General features: G+C 59.6%; 4 protein-coding genes across 5 annotated transcripts in view; 2 read left to right on the top strand and 2 right to left on the bottom strand.

Annotated features, from left to right (window-relative positions):
• The window catches only part of FUS (FUS RNA binding protein), a 46,726-nt gene extending 45,006 nt beyond the window's left edge, over nucleotides 1-1,720 (bottom strand). Inside the window, exon 1 of the mRNA XM_082300190.1 lies at nucleotides 1,675-1,720. Coding sequence (XP_082156316.1) covers nucleotides 1,675-1,687 — 13 coding nt within the window. The 5' untranslated portion in view covers nucleotides 1,688-1,720. The remainder of the gene's footprint in view (nucleotides 1-1,674) is intronic.
• A 1,385-nt stretch (nucleotides 1,721-3,105) lies between these two features.
• LOC309584217 (uncharacterized protein) lies at nucleotides 3,106-7,545 on the top strand. Its single transcript, XM_082300169.1, has 3 exons — nucleotides 3,106-3,153; nucleotides 5,630-5,927; nucleotides 6,733-7,545. Exons 2-3 carry the CDS (start codon nucleotides 5,666-5,668, stop codon nucleotides 7,368-7,370), a joined length of 900 nt encoding a protein of 299 aa, XP_082156295.1. The 5' UTR covers nucleotides 3,106-3,153; nucleotides 5,630-5,665; the 3' UTR covers nucleotides 7,371-7,545.
• A 5,645-nt stretch (nucleotides 7,546-13,190) lies between these two features.
• Nucleotides 13,191-17,251, top strand: LOC309584225 (uncharacterized protein). The gene is made up of 4 exons (XM_082300185.1): nucleotides 13,191-13,218; nucleotides 15,115-15,399; nucleotides 15,869-16,309; nucleotides 16,441-17,251. The coding sequence occupies exons 2-4, from the start codon at nucleotides 15,138-15,140 to the stop codon at nucleotides 16,587-16,589; spliced, it is 852 nt and encodes a 283-aa protein (XP_082156311.1). The 5' UTR covers nucleotides 13,191-13,218; nucleotides 15,115-15,137; the 3' UTR covers nucleotides 16,590-17,251.
• Nucleotides 17,252-21,016: 3,765 nt separating this feature from the next.
• Nucleotides 21,017-22,373, bottom strand: part of BCKDK (branched chain keto acid dehydrogenase kinase) — a 31,918-nt gene continuing 30,561 nt past the window's right edge. For both annotated transcript variants that reach the window (XM_082300180.1, XM_082300181.1), the window contains exon 12: nucleotides 21,017-21,410. In XM_082300180.1, the coding sequence (XP_082156306.1) occupies nucleotides 21,266-21,410 (145 nt within the window). In that variant the 3' untranslated portion in view covers nucleotides 21,017-21,265. The remainder of the gene's footprint in view (nucleotides 21,411-22,373) is intronic.

The following is a 22,373-nucleotide window of genomic DNA, read 5'->3' as shown; positions in this document are numbered from 1 at the left end:
ATCCCTGTCCAAGAGCAAAACTTCCCTCCCCGAAAGAAAAATGAACGAATTGATCCCCTCAGAATGAGCCCGAAATTTAATTGTTCAATCGTAATAAAACAAAATTAAAGAGAGATTTAAATATTTAGATATGAAAACGAAAGCGAAGGTTTAAAGCGCCCTCAGGCTCCGCACAACAAAGAGGCTCCAAATTCCCGGTTTTACCGCGAATTTCCCCCTCAAAAAGCACTCAGAGCTCAAATTTAGTGATTTAAGAAATATAAAAAGGAATAAATAATAAAAAATGTTATTATCTTGACCAAAAAAATAAAGGAAAAGGTTAAAATTCCCCTCAGGCACCGCACAACAAAAGGGAGGTGTGCAAACAATCTTCTACCAGTCAAAAAACCTCTAAAACCTCACCGAATCAACGAATTTAAAAATTTATACGTCACATTACAAAAGGTAAATTTAAACTTAAATATTTCGATGTTAAAACGAAGGCGGAAGTTTAAATTCCCCTCAGGCTTCGCGCAACAAAAAAAAGGTCCCCGCGGGGCGAATCTGGAGGGTCTAAAAACCCGCAGTTAACATCGAATTTCCCCTAAAAACCGACACGAACAGCACAATAAAACGTAAATTTAACTCTAAAACTTTATATTTGATTAAAACACGTTGAAATTCCCCTCAGAAACCCGCAACAAAGCCGGGGATGGGGGTGGGAACCGAAGCCTCCCCCTCAGGACACGGCGGCTCTTTCCCACCAGGCAGGGGAGAAAGCGCCAAGGTTTTTCACCTCGAAATTGAACTCGCAGGGGTTTCACTTTGAGGGCGATTCTTTGATTTATTTACAAAGAAGTAGAGGTAAAAAAATCTTTAATTAAATCGCGATTTGATTGCACGCGAGGACCCGGATGTGTCACTGCGGCAGCGGCGCCGCGCACGCGCCGCGCGCACAAAATGGCGGCGGTGGCGCAGCGGCAAAACCACAAAATGGCGGGCGGGAAGGAAAAAAGGGGTCCCAAACCCCCTAAAACACCCCGAAATTACCCCTAAAACCTCCAGAACACCCGGGGTTTTCAGCTAAAATTAAAGGGTTTGTGTTCAGATTGGGGGTTCTGGGTTAGTTTTGCTCGCCGCTGCGGGTGAGGAGCATCCGGGCGCGGCGCTTTGTTCAACCGCCGCCGCACCCGCGGTGGTTTTAGCAGTAAAAGTAGCCCCCCAAAAAAGCCCGAAATTTGCGGTGCGGGGTTAAAATGGAACTCTTCAAAGCCGGCGAAATATTGGAAAAGAAGACAGCGATGGATTAAAAACAGAAAAATAAAACAGCGAGGCGTGGCAGAAACGGGGCGGCATCAAATCACACCCCCCCTCCTCTTCCCCAACAGCGCTAACCGTGAGAAACCCACAATGAAACAACGCCTCAACTGCAACAATTAACGCGGCAACGACCATTTAGAAGCGCATTAATTAAAAACAACGCAACGAACGCCGCGTTGAGCGCGGCGGCCGCCGGAACCTCCCCCCCTCCCCACACAGGGATCCACCCCCGGGCGCCCCGGATCGCGCTCGGCAGCGCAACCCCCGCTGGTTCCCGGGGTGAGGAGGGGTCTGGGGGGGGGTCCCTCCGTAGGTGAGGAAGGGTCTGGGGGGGTGGCGAGGAGGGCTCCGGGGGTCCCCCCGCGGCGCCGGTACCGTTGGAGGCCATGGCGGTGCCGCCCGCTCCGCGTCCGCTCCACGTGGCGCCCGCACTGCGCGCCGCGCGCGCCCGCCCGCCCTTTTATGGCCTCGGCCGGCGCGTCCCACCCGCGCGGGGGGGGCCGGCACGCTCCCCCCTCCGCAGCGCCGCGGGGTGGTACGGTCCTGGCGGGAAAAGTGCGGGGGCGGGAAAATGGGCGGGGAGGGAGAGAGCGGGGCGCCCCCTGGCGGGTGGCTCTGTGGGACCCTATGGGGACCCTATGGGGACCCTATAGAACCCTCTGGGAGCCTATAGACGGCCTCTGGGAGCCTATAGAACCCTCTGGGAGCCTATAGACGGCCTCTGGGAGCCTATAGAACCCTCGGGGAGCCTATAGGACCCTATGGGGAGCCTATAGGACCCTATGGGGAGCCTGTAGAACCCTCTAGGAGCCTATAGACGCCATCTGGGACCCCGCAGAACCCTATAGGGCTCTATAGGACCCTTGACGGCGTTATGGGAGCCTATGGAGACCCTATAGAAGCCTCTAGGAGCCTATAGACGGCCTCTGGGACCCCGCAGAACCCTATAGGGCTCTACAGGACCCCTTATGGCATTATGGGAGCCTATGGAGACCCTATAGGACCGTATAGGCGCCCTCTACGGCCCTATAGGACCTATACGTGACCCTCCAGAGCCCCACAGGAATCCGTAGGGCCCTATAGACACCACGCAGAACCCCCGCAGGAGCCTATAGGGACCCTACAGCACCTTGTAGGAGCCCTATGGAACCCCCACAGGACCCTATAGAACCCCTATAGAACCTTGTAGGACCCCTGTAAACCCCTATAGGACCCTATGGAGCCCCTATAGAGCCCCAGTAGGACCTTATAGAACCCCTATAAACCCCACAGGACCCTATAGAGCCCATATAGGACCTTCTGGGACCCCTATAAACCCCTAAAGGACCCTATGGAACCCCCACAGGGCCCTATGGAACCCCTATAGGACCCTATGGAAGCCCTACAAACGCAACAGGACCCTATGGAACCCCTATAGGACCTTATGGAACCCCTATAGAGCCCTTAAAGGACCCTACAAAACTCCAATAGAGCCCCTGTAGGACCCTAAGGAACCCCTATAAACCCCTAAAGGACCCTATAGAATCCCTACAGAGCCCTAGAGGACCCTATAGACCCCCACAGGGCCCCACAGGACCCTATGGAACCCCCACAGGGCCCTATAGAGCCCCTGAAGGACCCTATGGAACCCCCACGGGACCGTATAGAGCCCCTACAAACCCCTAAAGGACCCTATGGAACCCCCACAGGACCCTATAGAGCCCCTATAAGCCCCTAAAGACCCCTATGGAGCCCCGATGGGCCCAGGGGCGGCGCCTATGGAGCCCCTGTGACGTCAGGGGGCGGGGCCAATCCTGAGTTGGGGACTATAAGTGCCGGGGAGAGCCTATAGGGGCTGTGCGAGACCAGGAGCAGGTACGGGGGATCTATAGGGGCCGGGAGCGTCCAGGGGGTGCGGGAGGGGGATCTATAGGGGCCGGGAGCCTATAGAGGGTGCGGGAGGGGGATCTATAGGGGCCGGGAGCCTATAGAGGGTGGGGGAGGGGGATCTATAGGGGCCGGGAGCCTATAGAGGGTGCGGGAGGGGGATCTATAGGGGCCGGGAGCCTATAGAGGGTGCGGGAGGGGGATCTATAGGGGCCGGGAGCGTCCAGGGGGTGGGGGAGAGGGATCTATAGGGGCCGGGAGCCTATAGAGGGTGGGGGAGGGGGATCTATAGGGGCCGGGAGCGTCCAGGGGGTGGGGGAGAGGGATCTATAGGGGCCGGGAGCCTATAGAGGGTGGGGGAGGGGCTGGGAGCAGGCACAGGGGAGGCTGGGGGGTTCTATATGGGACAGGCCCCTATAGAGGGTGGGGGAGGGGGTTCTATAGGGGCTGGGGGGTTCTATACGGGACAGGCCCCTATAGAGGGTGGGGGAGGGGGCAGCGGCCGGAGCCCATCCCGGGGTCATTCTGGGGGCAGTGGTCATTCCGTTCCCACGGTCCGTGGCCGGTGCCCACTCCCGGTGTCCACTCCCGGTGCCCATTCCCAGCGTCCACTCCCAGTGCCCAGCCCCCACTCCCAGTGCCCAGCCCCCACTCCCAGTGCCCAGCCCCCATTCCCAGTGCTCATTCCCAGTGCCCAGCCCCCATTCCCAGTGCCCAGCCCCCATTCCCAGTGTCCATCCCCCATTCCCAGTGCCCAGCCCTTACTCCCAGTGCCCATTCCCAGTGTCCAGTGCCCACTCCCAGTGCCCACTCCCAGTGTCCATTCCCAGTGTCCAGCCCCCACTCCCAGTGCCCACTCCCAGTGCCCACTCCCAGTGCCCACTCCCAGTGCCCACTCCCAGTGCCCACTCCCAGTGCCCAGCCCCCACTCCCAGTGCCCATTCCCATTGTCCATTCCCAGTGTCCAGTGTCCATTCCCAGTGTCCAGTGTCCACTCCCAGTGTCCACTCCCACTGTCCAGCCCCCACTCCCAGCCCCCACTCCCAGTGCCCACTCCCAGTGCCCACTCCCAGTGTCCACTCCCAGTGCCCAGCCCCCACTCCCAGCCCCCACTCCCAGTGCCCATTCCCAGTGTCCATTCCCAGTGTCCAGTGTCCACTCCCAGTGTCCACTCCCACTGTCCAGCCCCCAGTGCCCACTCCCAGTGTCCACTCCCAGTGCCCAGCCCCCACTCCCAGTGTCCAGTGCCCACTCCCAGCCCCGACTCCCAGTGCCCATTCCCAGTGTCCATCCCCCATTCCCAGTGCCCACTCCCAGCCCCCACTCCCAGTGCCCAGTGCCCAGCCCCCATTCCCAGTGTCCATTCCCAGTGTCCATCCCCCATTCCCAGTGCCCACTCCCAGTGCCCACTCCCAGTGCCCAGTGCCCAGCCCCCATTCCCAGTGTCCATCCCCCACTCCCAGTGCCCAGCCCCCATTCCCAGTGCCCAGCCCCTACTCCCAGTGCCCATTCCCAGTGTCCAGTGCCCACTCCCAGTGCCCACTCCCAGTGCCCACTCCCAGTGTCCAGTGTCCATTCCCAGTGCCCATTCCCAGTGCCCATTCCCAGTGTCCACTCCCAGTGTCCACTCCCAGTGCCCAGCCCCCATTCCCAGTGCCCATTCCCAGTGCCCATTCCCAGTGCCCACTCCCAGTGTCCACTACCAGTGTCCAGTGCCCATTCCCAGTGTCCAGCCCCCACTCCCAGTGCCCATTCCCAGTGTCCAGCCCCCACTCCCAGTGTCCACTCCCAGTGTCCACTCCCAGTGTCCAGCCCCCATTCCCAGTGCCCACTCCCAGTGTCCAGTGCCCACTCCCAGCCCTTACTCCCAGCCCCCACTCCCAGTGCCCAGCCCCCACTCCCAGTGCCCACTCCCAGTGTCCACTCCCAGTGTCCAGTGCCCACTCCCAGTGCCCAGCCCCCACTCCCAGCCCTTACTCCCAGTGCCCATTCCCAGTGTCCAGTGCCCACTCCCAGTGCCCACTCCCAGTGCCCATTCCCAGTGTCCAGCCCCCACTCCCAGTGCCCATTCCCAGTGTCCAGCCCCCACTCCCAGTGTCCAGCCCCCACTCCCAGTGTCCACTCCCAGTGCCCATTCCCAGTGTCCAGCCCCCACTCCCAGTGTCCACTCCCAGTGTCCAGCCCCCACTCCCAGTGCCCATTCCCAGTGTCCAGCCCCCACTCCCAGTGCCCATTCCCAGTGTCCAGCCCCCACTCCCAGTGTCCATTCCCAGTGTCCATCCCCCACTCCCAGTGTCCATTCCCAGTGTCCATCCCCCACTCCCACTGTCCATTCCCAGTGTCCATTCCCAGTGTCCAGCCCCCACTCCCACTGTCCATTCCCAGTGTCCATTCCCAGTGTCCATCCCCCACTCCCAGTGTCCACTCCCAGTGTCCAGCCCCCACTCCCACTGTCCACTCCCAGTGTCCATTCCCAGTGTCCATCCCCCCTCTGGCCACCATGTCGGCGCTGCAGCGTGTCCGAGCGGGCGGCCGGGGGCTGGAGCGGCGCCTGGACTCCGTCCCGGCCGAGGCGCTGCTGGCCGGACTCCGCGCGGCCGGAGCCGTGTCCGAGCCCGAGGTGGCCGCGCTGGGAGCCCCGGGCGGGCCGGGCTGGGTCCGGCGGCTGCGCGCTCTGGCCGTGGCCAGAGGGGACCGGACGTGCCGCGTCCTGCTGGACCTGCTGGCCGGGCTCGAGGGGCCACCACAGCCGGGGCCGTGGGGTGAGTGACCACTGGGGCTGTGGGGTGAGTGACCACTGGGGCTGTGGGGTGAGTGACCACTGGGGATATGGGGTGAGTGACCACTGGGGATATGGGGTGAGTGACCACTGGGGCCGTGGGGTGAGTGACCACTGGGGCCGTGGGGTGAGTGACCACTGGGGCCATGGGGTGAGTGACCACTGGGGATATGGGGTGAGTGACCACTGGGGATATGGGGTGAGTGACCACTGGGGCTGTGGGGTGAGTGACCAGTGGGGATGTGGGATGAGTGACCACTGGGGCTGTGGGGTGAGTGACCAGTGGGGATATGGGGTGAGTGACCACTGGGGCCGTTGGGTGAGTGACCACTGGGGCTGTGGGGTGAGTGACCACTGGGGCTGTGGGGTGAGTGACCACTGGGGATATGGGGTGAGTGACCACTGGGGCTGTGGGGTGAGTGACCACTGGGGATATGGGGTGAGTGACCACTGGGGCTGCGGGGTGAGTGACCACTGGGGCCGTTGGGTGAGTGACCACTGGGGCCGTTGGGTGAGTGACCACTGGGGCCGCGGGGTGAGTGACCACTGGGGCTGCGGGGTGAGTGACCACTGGGGCTGTGGGGTGAGTGACCACTGGGGCTGTGGGGTGAGTGACCACTGGGGCTGCGGGGTGAGTGACCACCGGGGATATGGGGTGAGTGACCACTGGGGCTATTGGGTGAGTGACCGCCCGGTGTCCGGCCGTGGCCACGGCCGTTCCCGTTCAGTGAGTGACCACCCCGGTGTCCGGCCGCTTTTTTGGGGCCGTTTCCCTGTTTTTGTGGCAGATTTCTACAACCCCCAGCGCGACGCGGAGCCCGGACACCGCTCGGACTGTCCGTGCTGCCGGCCGGAGCCCGGCTGGACACGGCGCCAGGAGGAGGAGGAGGAGGAGGAGGAGAAGCAGGGAGAGGCCAAGGAGGGGGATGAAGGCCCCGAGGAGGAGGAGGGAGGAGCCGAGGATGAGGACGGGATGAAGGCCCTGAGGATGAGGATGGAGGAGCGGAAGGAGGCCCTGAGGATGAGGATGGAGGAGCGGAAGGAGGCCCTGAGGATGAGGATGGAGGAGCGGAAGGAGTCCGTGAGGATGAGGATGGTGATGAAGGCCCCGAGGATGGAGGAGAGGATGAAGATGAGGAGGAATTCCGGGGCGAAAATAAGGCAGAGACGGAGCCTTCGGGCCTCCGCCATGAGGATGAAGAGGAAGATGGTGAAGATGGCGAAGGTGGCGAAGATGATGATGACGAAGGTGATGAAGACGATGATGATGAGGGTGGTGAAGATGATGATGAGGGAGATTGTGAAGATGATGATGGATTTCGGCTCCTCCTCCCCCTCCTGCTCCCTCTCCCTCCTCTCCCCCCCCTCCTCCTCCTCCTCTTCCTCTTCCTCCTCCTCCTCCTCCTCCTCCTCCTCCTCCTCGTGAGGATGATGATGATGATGATGATGATGGCGATCGCTGACGCGCAGACAATCTCTGCCGTCGGTACCGCGAGCTCCGCTCTATCGCAATCAGGACTCCGCTTTTCCGCTCCCAAATTCCCGTTCCCGCCGCTCCTCCCTTGGCGCCGGCTACAAAAAAAAGTCGCATTTTGCCCACAGCGCTACTCGCGGCTGCGGTTTGGGCAGCCGGAGTTCTTCCTCCTCCTCCTCCTCCTCCTCCTCCTCCTCCTGCTGCTGCTCCTCCTCTCTCAGGGCGGCTCCGTCTCCTCGGCGCATCCCGGTTTTCGCACAGCGGCGTTTCCCAAGAGCCCCGTGCCCGTGTCCTCGCCTTCCTTTGCCGTTCCCGTGATTTCCTTTTCCCGCAGCGGCCGAGAGCCCTGCTCGCGTGTCCGGCTTTGAAGGACAGCTGTCTGCTCAGGAAGGCAGGAGCGCCCCTCGGAATGGCAGATGCCACCCCCTTCCCTCCGAGTTCTTCTGGGTTGGAAATCCAGGGGCTTTTAGGCAAAGATGTGGGAAATAGCAATAACAGTTCTTTACTATTCTATACATAACCAGCCAAACAAACTGCGATAACTCTGGCAGGAACAGCGAACACAAACCCAGTGCCGGCCTTCTCGGCTGTCAGCCGATCCCGGGATCCCGGGGAGGGATGGGACAAAGGAGCTTCCCAAACCGCTGGGCAGCCGATCCCGGGGAGGGATGGGACAAAGGAGCTTCCCAAACCGCTGGGCAGCCGATCCCGGGAAGGGATGGGACAAAGGAGCTTCCCAAACCGCTGGGCAGCCGATCCCGGGGAGGGATGGGACAAAGGAGCTTCCCAAACCGCTGGGCAGCCGATCCCGGGAAGGGATGGGACAAAGGAGCTTCCCAAACCGCTGGGCAGCCGATCCCGGGATCCCGGGAAGGGACAAAGGAGCTTCCCAAACCGCTGGGCAGCCGATCCCGGGATCCCGGGATGGGACAAAGGAGCTTCCCAAACCGCTGGGCAGCCGATCCCGGGATCCCGGGAAGGGACAAAGGAGCTTCCCAAACCGCTGGGCAGCCGATCCCGGGATCCCGGGGAGGGATGGGACAAAGGAGCTTCCCAAACCCCTGGGCAGCCGATCCCGGGAAGGGATGGGACAAAGGAGCTTCCCAAACCGCTGGGCAGCCGATCCCGGGATCCCGGGATGGGACAAAGGAGCTTCCCAAACCGCTGGGCAGCCGATCCCGGGATCCCGGGAACAGCGGGCTGGAGCGGCCGGCTGAAGCGGCATTACCGCAGGCCTGGTTCCCACGGTCCATCCCCGTGAGCAGATCCTCCATCCTTCGGGATAGGTTCGGCAGCTCTGCCAGAAAGGGCAAATGCTGCATAAAAAGGTCCATGGCTCGGTTCTGCGACTGCGCAGAACAGTCCAGCGCCAGGGAGGGCAGCGGGGCACAGCCAGGCAGTCCCGGGAGGGGCACGCCCGGCGCTGCGCCCGCTAAGTCAGATCCAAGTGCGTAGGGAACCGAGCCAGGAGCCGCTCTCTGGGCGTCCAAGTTGCCGAGCCGCTGATCTGCGGCCCTGGATAAGCCGTGGCCGCCGTCCAGCCGAACGGCAAGGCAGGCTGTGCCCCCTGTCGCTGCCCTGAGCCCCCCGCCTCTGGCGGCGCGGGGTCCCTGGGGGCTGCGGAGTCCTGCGATTGTGCAGGGTGAGGCAGTGCAGGCTCTGCCTGTGGAGCCGGGGGGGTTATTCCAAATCCACCATCACTTGCCCCGGGAAGCCCAGTCAGCGGGGCCCCCCTCGGACATTCCTCCGTCACTCATCACCGAGACAGGCGATCCAGCCCTGCTGTCACAGTCAAGGGCTGTCAGCAGAATAAATAACGACCGCCAGGTTTTGTGTAATTCTAACGCTGCCGGCTCCCCTGTTGGGAACTCGTGTCGGACAGCGCATCCGAGCTCCTGCCACAAGGAAAAGTCCAGGGCAGTATCTGTCCATGGAAATCCCTTTTAAAGCAGCCCAGTCTAATAATTCCCGAGCTTTTTCAGGCATGGAGGTGCGCAATGTGCTAAACTCACCTTTCCAGAGCAGCAGCACAGCGTCGTTCTGTGAGCCGCTGCTCGCCATTTCTCAGTTCTGTCGGCCCTCCCGGTCCCGGGGGGGAAAAGGAACAGCGCAGCTCTCGAGCAATTCGGCTTGGCTCGCAGCAGCAGGACACTTCGCAGCGTGCAGAATCACCTCGGGCAGCACCAAATATCACCGCAGGCCTGGTTCCTACGGTATCACCGTGTCCCGCAGCCACAGGGAGGAGGAGGAGGAGGAGATCCAGCAGGCAGGAATTGTGCGGCAAGATTGATTGCTTGAATTCTTTTACAAACTCTTTTATAGACTTTTTTCTTCAGAGTCTAATTGGACAAAGGACCAGCCACCCCTTGAGGTGATTGGCCAAAATCCTAAAACATCCATTGTCAAAATACTTTCTACTATACCCTAAACGAGACTTTCCAAGGTTGCAGGTGGCTTGGGTGTTTGCATTCGCTGCTGCCTCTTCTGCGAGAGAGAAAAACCTCTCACGGACGTAGAAAAATAACGAGGAGATCCTCACGAACAGCATTTTTGTGCCTACAGAGCAGCAGGGTGGGAAGGGGAGGCTGGAAGGGCCGGGACGAGCCCAGATCCCACGGGAGAGCCGCGATGGATCCAGAGGGGAACCCCCGGAGGTGCGGGCAGGGCGAGCGCGGCCACAACGCAGCGAAGGCTCCGGGCAGCGGCGGGGGCACGGCGGCCCCAGCGCGGCTCCGAGCGGGGCAGGGAAGGGGGGCCGGGGGTCCCGGGGTCTTTCTGGGCAGAAAAAGGCAAGAACGGCCGCAAAGAGGCGGCAGCTTTTTCCCTCCGCAGCTTTTTCCCTCCGCAGCTTTTTCCCTCCGCAGATTTTTCCCTCTCCCCGCAGCTTTTTCCCTCCGCAGCTTTTTCCCTCTCCCCGCAGCTTTTTCTCTCTCCCCGCAGATTTTTCCCTCTCCCCGCAGATTTTTCCCTCTCCCCGCAGATTTTTCCCTCTCCCCGCAGCTTTTTCCCTCTCCCCGCAGCTTTTTCCCTCTCCCCGCAGCTTTTTCTCTCTCCCCGCAGATTTTTCTCTCTCCCCGCAGATTTTTCCCTCTCCCCGCAGATTTTTCTCTCCCCGCAGATTTTTCCCTCTCCCCGCAGATTTTTCCCTCTCCCCGCAGCTTTTTCCCTCTCCCCGCAGATTTTTCTCTCTCTCCGCAGATTTTTCCCTCTCCCCGCAGATTTTTCTCTCTCCCCGCAGATTTTTCCCTCTCCCCGCAGATTTTTCCCTCTCCCCGCAGATTTTTCCCTCTCCCCGCAGCTTTTTCCCTCTCCCCGCAGCTTTTTCTCTCTCCCCGCAGCTTTTTCTCTCTCCCCGCAGATTTTTCCCTCTCCCCGCAGATTTTTCCCTCTCCCCGCAGATTTTTCTCTCTCCCCGCAGATTTTTCTCTCTCCCCGCAGATTTTTCCCTCTCCCCGCAGATTTTTCCCTCTCCCCGCAGATTTTTCTCTCTCCCCGCAGATTTTTCTCTCTCCCCGCAGATTTTTCCCTCTCCCCGCAGATTTTTCCCTCTCCCCGCAGATTTTTCTCTCTCCCCGCAGATTTTTCTCTCTCCCCGCAGATTTTTCCCTCTCCCCGCAGATTTTTCCCTCTCCCCGCAGATTTTTCTCTCTCCCCGCAGATTTTTCTCTCTCCCCGCAGATTTTTCTCTCTCCCCGCAGATTTTTCCCTCTCCCCGCAGATTTTTCCCTCTCCCCGCAGATTTTTCCCTCTCCCCGCAGATTTTTCTCTCTCCCCGCAGATTTTTCTCTCTCCCCGCAGATTTTTCCCTCTCCCCGCAGATTTTTCTCTCTCCCCGCAGATTTTTCTCTCTCCCCGCAGCTCCAAAGGAGCTCCCTCGTCCGCCTCTGCCAGGGACCCGCGTCCCTGCTCCTGCACCCGCTCCTCGCACTGAAGGACCCTATGGAGCCCCTATAGGACCCTATGGAGCCCCTATAGGAACCTATAGGACCCCCACAGGACCCTATGGGACCCCCACAGGACCCTATGGAGCCCCTATAGACCCCAAAGGACCCTATAGAGCCCCTATAGGAACCTATAGAACCCCCACAGGACCCTATAGAGCCCCTATAGGACCCTATGGGACCCCCACAGGACCCTATGGAGCCCCTATAGACCCCAAAGGACCCTATAGAGCCTCTATAGGACCCTATGGAACCCCCACAGGACCCTATGGAACCCCCACAGGACTCTATGGAGCCCCTATAGGACCCTATAGAACCCTATGGAACCCCCACAGGACCCTATGGAACCCCTATAGACCCCACAGGACCCTATAGAGCCCCTATAGGACCCTATGGGACCCTCAGAGGACCCTATGGAACCCCTATAGACCCAAAGGACCCTATAGAGCCCCTATAGGAACCTATAGAACCCCCACAGGACCCTATAGAACCCACAGGGCCCTATAGAACCCCTAGAGAGCCCCTATAGGACCCTACAGGAACCTATAGAGCCCCCACAGGAGCCTATGGAACGCCCAGAGGAGCCTATAGACCCCCTATAGAGCCCCTATAGGAACCTATAGAACCCCCACAGGGCCCCACAGGACCCTATGGAACCCCTATTGGACCTTGTAGGACCCTATGGAACCCTCACAGGACCCTATGGGACCCCTATAAACCCCTATAGGACCGTATGGAACCCACACAGGACCCTATAGAACCCCTATAAACCCCTATAGGACCCTATAGAGCCCCTATAGAACCCCTGTAGGAACCTATAGAACCCCTGCAGGACCCTACAGGACCCCTATAGGCCCTTGTAGGACCCCTATAAACCCCTGAAGGACCCTATGGGACCCCCACAGGACCCTATAGAACCCTTATAAACCCCACAGGACCCTATAGAACCCTTATAAACCCCACAGGACCCTATAGAACCCCTAGAGAGCCCCTATAGGACCCTATAGAATCCCCACAGGACCCTATGGAACCCCACAAGACTCTATAGGACCCCTATAGTCCCTTGTAGGACCCCTATAAACCCCTAAAGGACCCTATGGGGCCCCTATAGAACCCCTATTAACCCCACAGGACCCTATGGAACCCCTATAGGACCCTGTAGGACCCTATGGAACCCTCACAGGAGCCTATGGAACCCCTATAGGACCCTATAGAACCCCCACAGGACCCTATAGAGCCCCCATAGGACCTTGTAGGACCCCTATAAACCCGTGAAGGACCCTATAGAAGCCCTATAGGACTCTATGGAACCCCCACAGGAGCCTATGGAACCCTTATAGAGCCCCTATAGGACCTTGTAGGACCCCTATGAACCCCTATAGGAACCTATAGAGCCCCCACAGCATCCTACAGGACGGCTATAAACCCCCACAGGACCCTATAGAGCCCCTATAGGACCCTATGGAACCCCCGCAGGACCCTATGGAGCCCCTCTAGGACCTTATGGAGCCCCTATAGAGCCCCATGGAACCCCCACAGGACCCTATAGAACACCTATAGGACCCTATGGAACCCCCGCAGGACCCTACAGAACACCTATAGGATCCTATAGAATCCCTAGAAACCCCACAGGACCCTATGGAGCCCCTATAGGACCTTGTAGGACCCCCATAAACCCCTGAAGGACCCTATGGAACCCCCACAGGACCCTCTAGAGCCCCTATAGGGCCGTGCCCCGCCCAGGGGCGGCGCCTATGGAGCCCCTGTGACGTCAGGGGGCGGGGCTTGGCCGGCCCTTAAAGGTCGGGGCTATAAATACCCGGGGGGGCCCTATAGGGGCTGTGCGGGGCCGGGAGCAGGTACGGGGGGTCTATAGGGGCCGGGAGCCTATAGAGGGTGGGGGAGGGGGGTCTATAGGGGCCGGGAGCGTCCAGGGGGTGCGGGAGGGGGATCTATAGGGGCCGGGAGCCTATAGAGGGTGGGGGAGGGGGATCTATAGGGGCCGGGAGCCTATAGAGGGTGCGGGAGGGGGATCTATAGGGGCCGGGAGCCTATAGAGGGTGCGGGAGGGGGATCTATAGGGGCCGGGAGCCTATAGAGGGTGGGGGAGGGGGATCTATAGGGGCCGGGAGCCTATAGAGGGTGGGGGAGGGGCTGGGGGGTTCTATACGGGACAGGCCCCTATAGAGGGTGGGGGAGGGGGCAGCGGCCGGAGCCCATCCCGGGGTCATTCTGGGGGCAGTGGTCATTCCGTTCCCACGGTCCGTGGCCGGTGCCCACTCCCAGTGTCCACTCCCAGTGTCCAGCCCCCACTCCCAGTGTCCACTCCCAGTGTCCACTCCCAGCCCCCACTCCCAGTGTCCACTCCCAGTGTCCATTCCCAGCCCCCACTCCGGGGCCGTGTCCGGGGCAGTGCCCACTCCAGGGCTCCGTGCCCAGTGTCCAGTGTCCATTCCCAGTGTCCAGTGTCCATTCCCAGCCCCCACTCCCAGTGTCCAGTGTCCCCCCCCAGTGTCCATTCCCAGTACCCAGCCCCCACTCCCAGTGCCCACTCCCAGTGTCCAGCCCCCACTCCCAGTGCCCACTCCCAGTGTCCAGTGCCCACTCCCAGGGTCCACTCCCAGTGTCCAGCCCCCACTCCCAGCCCCCATTCCCAGTGTCCACTCCCAGTGTCCACTCCCAGTGTCCAGCCCCCACTCCCAGTGTCCACTCCCAGTGTCCACTCCCAGTGTCCAGCCCCCACTCCCAGCCCCCACTCCCAGTGCCCACTCCCAGTGTCCACTACCAGTGTCCAGTGCCCATTCCCAGTGTCCAGTGCCCACTCCCAGGGTCCACTCCCAGCCCCCACTCCCAGTGTCCAGCCCCCACTCCCAGTGCCCACTCCCAGTGTCCAGTGCCCACTCCCAGGGTCCACTCCCAGTGTCCAGCCCCCACTCCCAGCCCCCATTCCCAGTGTCCACTCCCAGTGTCCACTCCCAGTGTCCACTCCCAGTGTCCAGCCCCCACTCCCAGTGTCCACTCCCAGTGTCCACTCCCAGTGTCCAGCCCCCACTCCCAGCCCCCACTCCCAGTGCCCACTCCCAGTGTCCACTACCAGTGTCCAGTGCCCATTCCCAGTGTCCAGTGCCCACTCCCAGGGTCCACTCCCAGTGCCCATTCCCAGTGTCCAGCCCTTACTCCCAGTGTCCACTCCCAGTGTCCACTCCCAGTGTCCAGCCCCCACTCCCAGTGTCCACTCCCAGTGTCCATTCCCAGTGTCCAGCCCCCATTCCCAGTGTCCACTCCCAGTGTCCAGCCCCCACTCCCAGTGTCCATTCCCAGTGTCCACTCCCAGTGTCCAGCCCCCACTCCCAGTGCCCATTCCCAGTGTCCACTCCCAGTGTCCAGCCCCCACTCCCAGTGTCCAGTGCCCACTCCCAGCCCTTACTCCCAGTGTCCACTCCCAGCCCCCACTCCCAGTGCCCATTCCCAGTGTCCAGCCCCCACTCCCAGTGTCCACTCCCAGTGTCCAGCCCCCACTCCCAGTGTCCACTCCCAGTGTCCAGCCCCCACTCCCAGTGTCCACTCCCAGTGTCCAGCCCCCACTCCCAGTGTCCATTCCCAGTGTCCAGCCCCCACTCCCACTGTCCATTCCCAGTGTCCATTCCCAGTGTCCATCCCCCACTCCCACTGTCCATTCCCAGTGTCCATTCCCAGTGTCCAGCCCCCACTCCCAGTGTCCATTCCCAGTGTCCATTCCCAGTGTCCATTCCCAGTGTCCATCCCCCCTCTGGCCACCATGTCGGCGCTGCAGCGTGTCCGAGCGGGCGGCCGGGGGCTGGAGCGGCGCCTGGACTCCGTCCCGGCCGAGGCGCTGCTGGCCGGACTCCGCGCGGCCGGAGCCGTGTCCGAGCCCGAGGTGGCCGCGCTGGGAGCCCCGGGCGGGCCGGGCTGGGTCCGGCGGCTGCGCGCTCTGGCCGTGGCCAGAGGGGACCGGACGTGCCGCGTCCTGCTGGACCTGCTGGCCGGGCTCGAGGGGCCACCACAGCCGGGGCCGTGGGGTGAGTGACCACTGGGGCCGTGGGGTGAGTGACCACTGGGGCTGTGGGGTGAGTGACCACTGGGGCTGTGGGGTGAGTGACCACTGGGGCCGTGGGGTGAGTGACCACCGGGGATATGGGGTGAGTGACCACTGGGGCCGTGGGGTGAGTGACCACTGGGGCCGTGGGGTGAGTGACCACTGGGGCCGTGGGGTGAGTGACCACTGGGGATATGGGGTGAGTGACCACTGGGGCTGTGGGGTGAGTGACCACTGGGGATATGGGGTGAGTGACCACTGGGGCCGTGGGGTGAGTGACCACTGGGGATATGGGGTGAGTGACCACTGGGGCTGTGGGGTGAGTGACCACTGGGGCTGTGGGGTAAGTGACCGCCCGGTGTCCGGCTGTGGCCACGGCCGTTCCCGTTCAGTGAGTGACCACCCCGGTGTCCGGCCGCTTTTTTGGGGCCGTTTCCCCGTTTTTGTGGCAGATTTCTACAACCCCCAGCGCGACGCGGAGCCCGGACACCGCTCGGACTGTCCGTGCTGCCGGCCGGAGCCCGGCTGGACACGGCGCCAGGAGGAGGAGGAGGAGGAGGAGGAGAAGCAGGGAGAGGCCAAGGAGGGGGATGAAGGCCCCGAGGAGGAGGAGGGAGGAGCCGAGGATGAGGATGGAGGAGGGGATGAAGGCCCCGAGGAGGAGGAGGGAGGCCCTGAGGATGACGATGGAGGAGGGGATGAAGGCCCTGAGGAGGAGGATGGAGGACCTGAGGATGAGGATGGTGATGAAGGCCCCGAGGATGGTGATGAAGGCCCCGAGGAGGAGGATGGAGGAGCTGAGGATGAGGACGGCGATGAAGGCCCCGAGCATGGAGGAAAGGATGAAGGCCCCGAGGATGAGGATGGAGGGGGGGATGAAGGCCCCGAGGACGGTGATGAAGGCCCTGAGGATGAGGATGGAGGAGGGGAGGAAGAGGAGGGAGATGGAGGAGGGGAGGAAGAGTAGCGGGGGGAGGGGCTGAAGAGGAAGAGGAGGAGGAGAAGCAGGGAGAGGCCAAGGAAGGGGATGAAGGCCCCGAGGAGGAGGAGGGAGGAGGGGATGAAGGCCTTGAGGATGAGGATGGTGATGGAGGCCATGAGGACAGCGATGAAGGCCCTGAGGATGGGGATGAAGGCCCTGAGGATGAGGATGGAGGAGGGGAGGAAGAGTAGCGGGGGGAGGGGCTGAAGAGGAAGAGGAGGAGGAGAAGCAGGGAGAGGCCAAGGAAGGGGATGAAGGCCCCGAGGAGGAGGAGGGAGGAGCCGAGGATGAGGACGGGATGAAGGCCCTGAGGATGAGGATGGAGGAGGGGAGGAAGAGTAGCGGGGCGGGGCTGAAGAGGAAGAGGAGGAGAAGAGGATGAAGATGAGGAGGAATTTTGGGGTGAAAAAAAGGCAGAAAGGGACCCTTTGGGCCTCCGTGATGATGATGAAGATGAAGGTGGCGAAGATGACGAAGATGATGATGATGATGATGATGATCTCGGGATCCATTTTGGGGCAAAAAAAGGACGGATTTTGGGGCAAAAAAAGCCCAAAATGGATCCTGGGACCGCCCAACACCCACGAGCCTTCCTCCCTCCTCCCTCCTCCTCCTCCTCCTCCTCTTCGTGACGCTGATGATGAAAATGAGAAGGAATTTTGGGGCAAAACAAGGCGGGAATGGACCCTTTGGACCTCCGGGATGAGGATGAAGATGATGAAGACGAATTTTGGGGCAAAAAACGAGCCCGAAATGGATGTGGGGAGCCACCCCTCCCCCCCCACCCCACAAAGCCTTCCTCCCTCCCCTCCCCCACAAAGCCACGCCCAATAAAGCTCCGCCCACAAAGCCCCGCCCCTTTGAGACCCCACCCCCAAAAAAGCTCCGCCCCTCAAAGCCCCGCCCCAATTAGCCCCGCCCCAATTAGCCCCGCCCCAATTAGCCCCGCCCCAATTAGCCCCGCCCCCAATTAGCCCCGCCCAATTAGCCCCGCCCCCCAATTAGCCCCGCCCCCCAATTAGCCCCACCTTATTTAAACCCCGCCCAACAAAGCCCCGCCCCCTTTGAGGCTCCGCCCCCTTTAAAGCCCCGCCCCAATACAGCCTCGCCCCCCAAAAGCCCCTCCCCAATTAGCCCCGCCCCAATTAGCCCCACCTTATTTAAAGCCCCGCCCCCTTTGAGGCCCCACCCCATTTAAAGCCCCGCCCCAAAAAAGCTCCGCCCCTCAAAGCCCCTCCCCCAAAAGCCCCGCCCCAAAAGCCCCTCCCCAATTAGCCCCGCCCCAATTAGCCCCGCCCAATAAACTCCAGTCTATAAAGCCCCGCCCCAATAAAGCCCCGCCCCAATAAGCCCCACCCACAAACCCCCACCCAAATAAGCCCCGCCCACAAGCCCCGCCAACCCCATTTAAGGCCCCGCCCCAAAGCCCCACCCAATTTAAAGCCACTCCCCCACAAAGCCCCGCCCCCTTTAAGGCCCCGCCCCATTAAGCCCCGCCCACAAAGCCTCACCCAATAAAGCCCCGCCCCAAATAAGCCCCGCCCCTCAAAGCCCTGCCCAACAAAGCCCCGCCCCATGAAGCCCCACCCCCAAAAAAGCTCCGCCCCTCAAAGCCCCTCCCCAATTAGCCCCGCCCCAATTAGCCCCGCCCCCAATTAGCCCCTCCCCAATTAGCTCCACCTGATTTAAAGCCCACCCAATAAGCCCCGCCCCCTTTAAAGCCCCTCCCCAATTAGCCCCACCCCTCAAAGCCCCGCCCCAATTAACCCCGCCCCAATTAGCCCCGCCCAACAAGCCCCACCTAATTTAAAGCTCTGTCCAACAAAGCCCCGCCCCTTTTGAGCCCCGCCCACAAAGCCCCACCCAATAAAGCCCCGCCCCTCAAAGCCCCACCCTAATAAAGCCCCGCCCCAATTAGCCCCTCCCCAATTAACCCCGCCCCAATTAACCCCTCCCCAATTAGCCCCTTCCCAATTAGCCCCTCCCCAATTAGCCCCTCCCCAATTAGCCCCTTCCCAATTAGCCCCTCCCCAATTAGCCCCTCCCCAATTAGCCCCTTCCCAATTAGCCCCTCCCCAATTAGCCCCTCCCCAATTAGCCCCTTCCCAATTAGCCCCTCCCCAATTAGCCCCGCCCCAATTAGCCCCTCCCCAATTAGCCCCTCCCCAATAAAGCCCCTCCCCAATTAGCCCCTCCCCAATAAAGCCCCTCCCCAATTAGCCCCGCCCCAATTAACCCCTCCCCAATTAGCCCCTCCCCAATTAACCCCGCCCCAATTAGCCCCTCCCCAATTAACCCCTCCCCAATTAACCCCTCCCCAATTAGCCCCGCCCTAATAAAGCCCCGCCCCAATTAGCCCCACCCCAATTACCCCCTTCCCAATTAGCCCCTCCCCAATTAACCCCTCCCCAATTAACCCCCTCCCCAATTAGCCCCTCCACATAAGCTCCACCCCTTTAAGGCCCCACCCCATCAAAGCCCCGCCCATCAAAGCCCCGCCCCAATTAAGCCCCGCCCCTCGGCACAGCCAAAGCTTTAATGAGGGCGGGGCCTCATTAACGAGGGGGGTGGGGGAGGGGCGGGGCCACCCCAATGTCCGAGGCCCGGCAACGCCTCAGCCCCTGTGGTCAGTGGCCGGAGTGGCGAGTGGGGTGGCCAATGTCCACTTCGGGGGGGGGGGAGGGGATGGGGTGGCCTTGGCTGGGATGACCAATGGCCGGGTTTGGTTCTTCTTGACCTCCACGATGACCAATGGTCAGTTTTGGGGTCACCTTGGCCTTGATCTCCATGATGACCAATGGTCAGTCTTGAGGTCACCTTGACCCCCACGATGACCAATGTCCGGTTTTGGTTCTCCTTGACCTCCACGATGACCAATGGTCAGTTTTGGGGTCACCTTGACCTCCACGATGACCAATGTCCGGTTTTGGGGTGACCTTGACCTCCACGATGACCAATGGTCAGTTTTGGGGTCACCTTGACCTCCACGATGACCAATGTCCGGTTTTGGTTCTCCTTGACCCCCACGATGACCAATGTCCGGTTTTGGGGTCACCTTGACCTCCACGATGACCAATGTCCGGTTTTGGGGTGACCTTGACCTCCACGATGACCAATGGTCAGTTTTGGGGTGACCTTGACCTCCACGATGACCAATGGTCAGTTTTGGGGTCACCTTGACCCCCACGATGACCAATGTCCGGTTTTGGTTCTCCTTGACCCCCACGATGACCAATGTCCGGTTTTGGGGTGACCTTGACCTCCACGATGACCAATGGTCAGTTTTGAGGTCACCTTGACCCCCATGATGACCAATGTCCATCTTGGGGGGGTTCCTCTTGACCCCGATGACCAAAACTCAACTTTGGAAGGTTCTCCATGACTTTAATGACCTCAAAGTCCAACTTTGGAAGGTTCTCCTTGGGTTTGATGACCCCAAATCAACTTTTGGGGGTTCCTCTTGACCCTGATGACCAAAACCCAACTTTGGAAGGTTCTCCTCAATTTCGATGACCAAAACTCAATTTTGGAAAGCCCTCTATGACTTTAATGACCTCAAAGTCCAACTTTGGAAGGTTCTCCTTGGGTTTGATGACCCCAAAACTCAACTTTTGGGGCTTCCTCTTGACCCTCATGACCAAAACCCAATTTTTGGGGGTTCTCCTTGACCTCGATGACCAAAACTCAACTTTGGGAGTTCAACTGGAGAACCTCAACCAGAAAGCCCAACTTTGGGAAGTTCTCCTCAATTTTGATGACCAAACCCCAACTTTTGGGGCTTCCTCTTGACCCCGATGACGTAAACCCAACTTCTGAAAGTTCTCCATGACTTTAATGACCTCAAAACCCAACTCTGGGAGGTTCTCCTCAATTTTGATGACCAAAATCCAACTTTGGAAGGTTCTCCTTGACCCTGATGACCAAAACTCAACTTTGGGGGTTCAGCTGGAGAACCTCAACCAGAAAGTCCAACTTTGGGAGGTTCTCCTTGACCTTGCTGACCAAAACTCAACCTTGGAAGGTTCTCCATGACTTTAATGATCTCAAAGTCCAGCTTTGGAAGGTTCTTCTCAATTTTAATGACCAAACCCCAAGTTTTGGGGGTTCTCCATGACTTTAATGACCTCAAAGTCCAACTTTGGAAGGTTCTCCTTGACCACGATGACCAAAACTCAACTTTGGGGTTCAGCTGGAGAACCTCAACCAGAAAGTCCAACTGTGGAAGGTTCTCCTCCGTTTTGATGACCAAAACCCAACTTTTGGGGGTTCTCCTTGACCTCGATGACCAAAACTCAACTTTGGGGGTTCAACTGGAGAACCTCAACCAGAAAGTCCAAGTTTGGAAAGTTCTTCTCGGTTTTGATGACCAAAACCCAACTTTTGGGGCTTCCTCTTGACCCTGATGACCAAAACTCAACTTTTGGGGGTTCTCCTTGACCTTGATGACCAAAACTCAACTTTTGGGGCTTCCTCTTGACCTTGATGACCAAAACCCAACTTTTGGGGGTTCTCCTTGACCTTGATGACCAAAACTCAACTTTTGGGGCTTCCTCTTGACCTTGATGACCAAAACTCAACTTTCGGGCCTTCCTCTTGACCCCGATGACCAAAACCCAACTTCTGAGAGTTCTCTACAACTTTAATGACCTCAACCCCCAACTTTGCAAGGTTCTCCTTCACTCCAATGACCCAAAAAGTCCAACTTTGGAAGGTTCTCCTCCATTTTCATGACCAAAACCCCAACTTTTGGGGGCTCTCCATGAGCCCACTGACCACCGTCCATCTCGGGGGGGGGTGGGGGGTTCTCCTTGACCCCGCTGACCACCGTCCACCTCAGGGGGGTCCCCGTGGCCCCCCCCGGACCCCCCTAGATACGGAAGCTCTCGGCCTTGCCGTCGATGTGCCGCAGCCTCAGGTAGACGTCGGTGCCGACGCCCTGCAGCGACTGCAGCACCAGCGACCCCCCCAGGTACTCGGCGTAGGCGCGCGACGTCGGCAGCCCGAAGCCGAACCTGGGAGGGGGAAGGGGGGGTGCGGGGTCACTGAGGGGTCACCGAGATGGGGGTGACCCCAAATGTTCCCAAATTCCCTTCCGAGCGTTCCGAAAGTCCCACGGAAGAGCGTGAAATGCATCTCAAAAGTCACCCCCAACATCCACCACAAATATCCCGAAATCCTGCTGAATACGCCAGAATCCACCACAATAGCCAAAAATCCACCCCAAATACCCCAAAATCCCACTAAACACCCTAAAATACACCGGAAATACCGCAAAATCCCACTAAATACCCCAAAATCCACCCCAAATACACCAAAATCCCACTAAACACCCTAAAATACACCGGAAATACCGCAAAATCCCACTAAATACCCCAAAATCCACCCCAAATACCCCAAAATCCCACTAAACACCCTAAAATACACCGGAAATACCGCAAAATCCCACTAAATACCCCAGAATCCACCCCAATACCCCAAAATCCACCACAAATACTCCAAAATCCTGCTAAATACCCCAGAATCCACCCCAAATACCCCCAAATCCTCCCCAAATACCCCAAAATCCCACTAAATACCCCAGAATCCACTCCAAATACCCCGAAATCCACCCCAAAATCCACCCCAAATACCCCAAAATCCACCCCAAATACGCCAAAATCCACCCAAAATACTTCCAAATCCACCCCAAATACCCCCAAACCAACTCCAAATCCACCCCAAAATCCACCCCAAAATTCACCCCAAATACCCCAAAATCAACTCCCAATATCCCAAAATCCCACTAAATACACCAAAATTCACCCCAAATACCCCAAAATCCGACTAAATACCCCAAAATTACCCCAAATACCCCAAAATCCACCACAAATACCCCAAAATCCACCTCAAATACCCAAAAATCCCACTGAATACCCCAAAATTCACCACAAATACCCCAAAATCCCACTAAACACCCTAAAATACACCCAAAATAC

Source organism: Coloeus monedula, assembly GCF_965178545.1.
Source record: "Coloeus monedula genome assembly, chromosome: 37".
Classification (NCBI taxonomy): domain Eukaryota; kingdom Metazoa; phylum Chordata; class Aves; order Passeriformes; family Corvidae; genus Coloeus; species Coloeus monedula.
The sequence above is the reverse complement of the archived record's forward strand: the minus strand, read 5'-3'. Positions and strand labels throughout refer to the sequence as shown.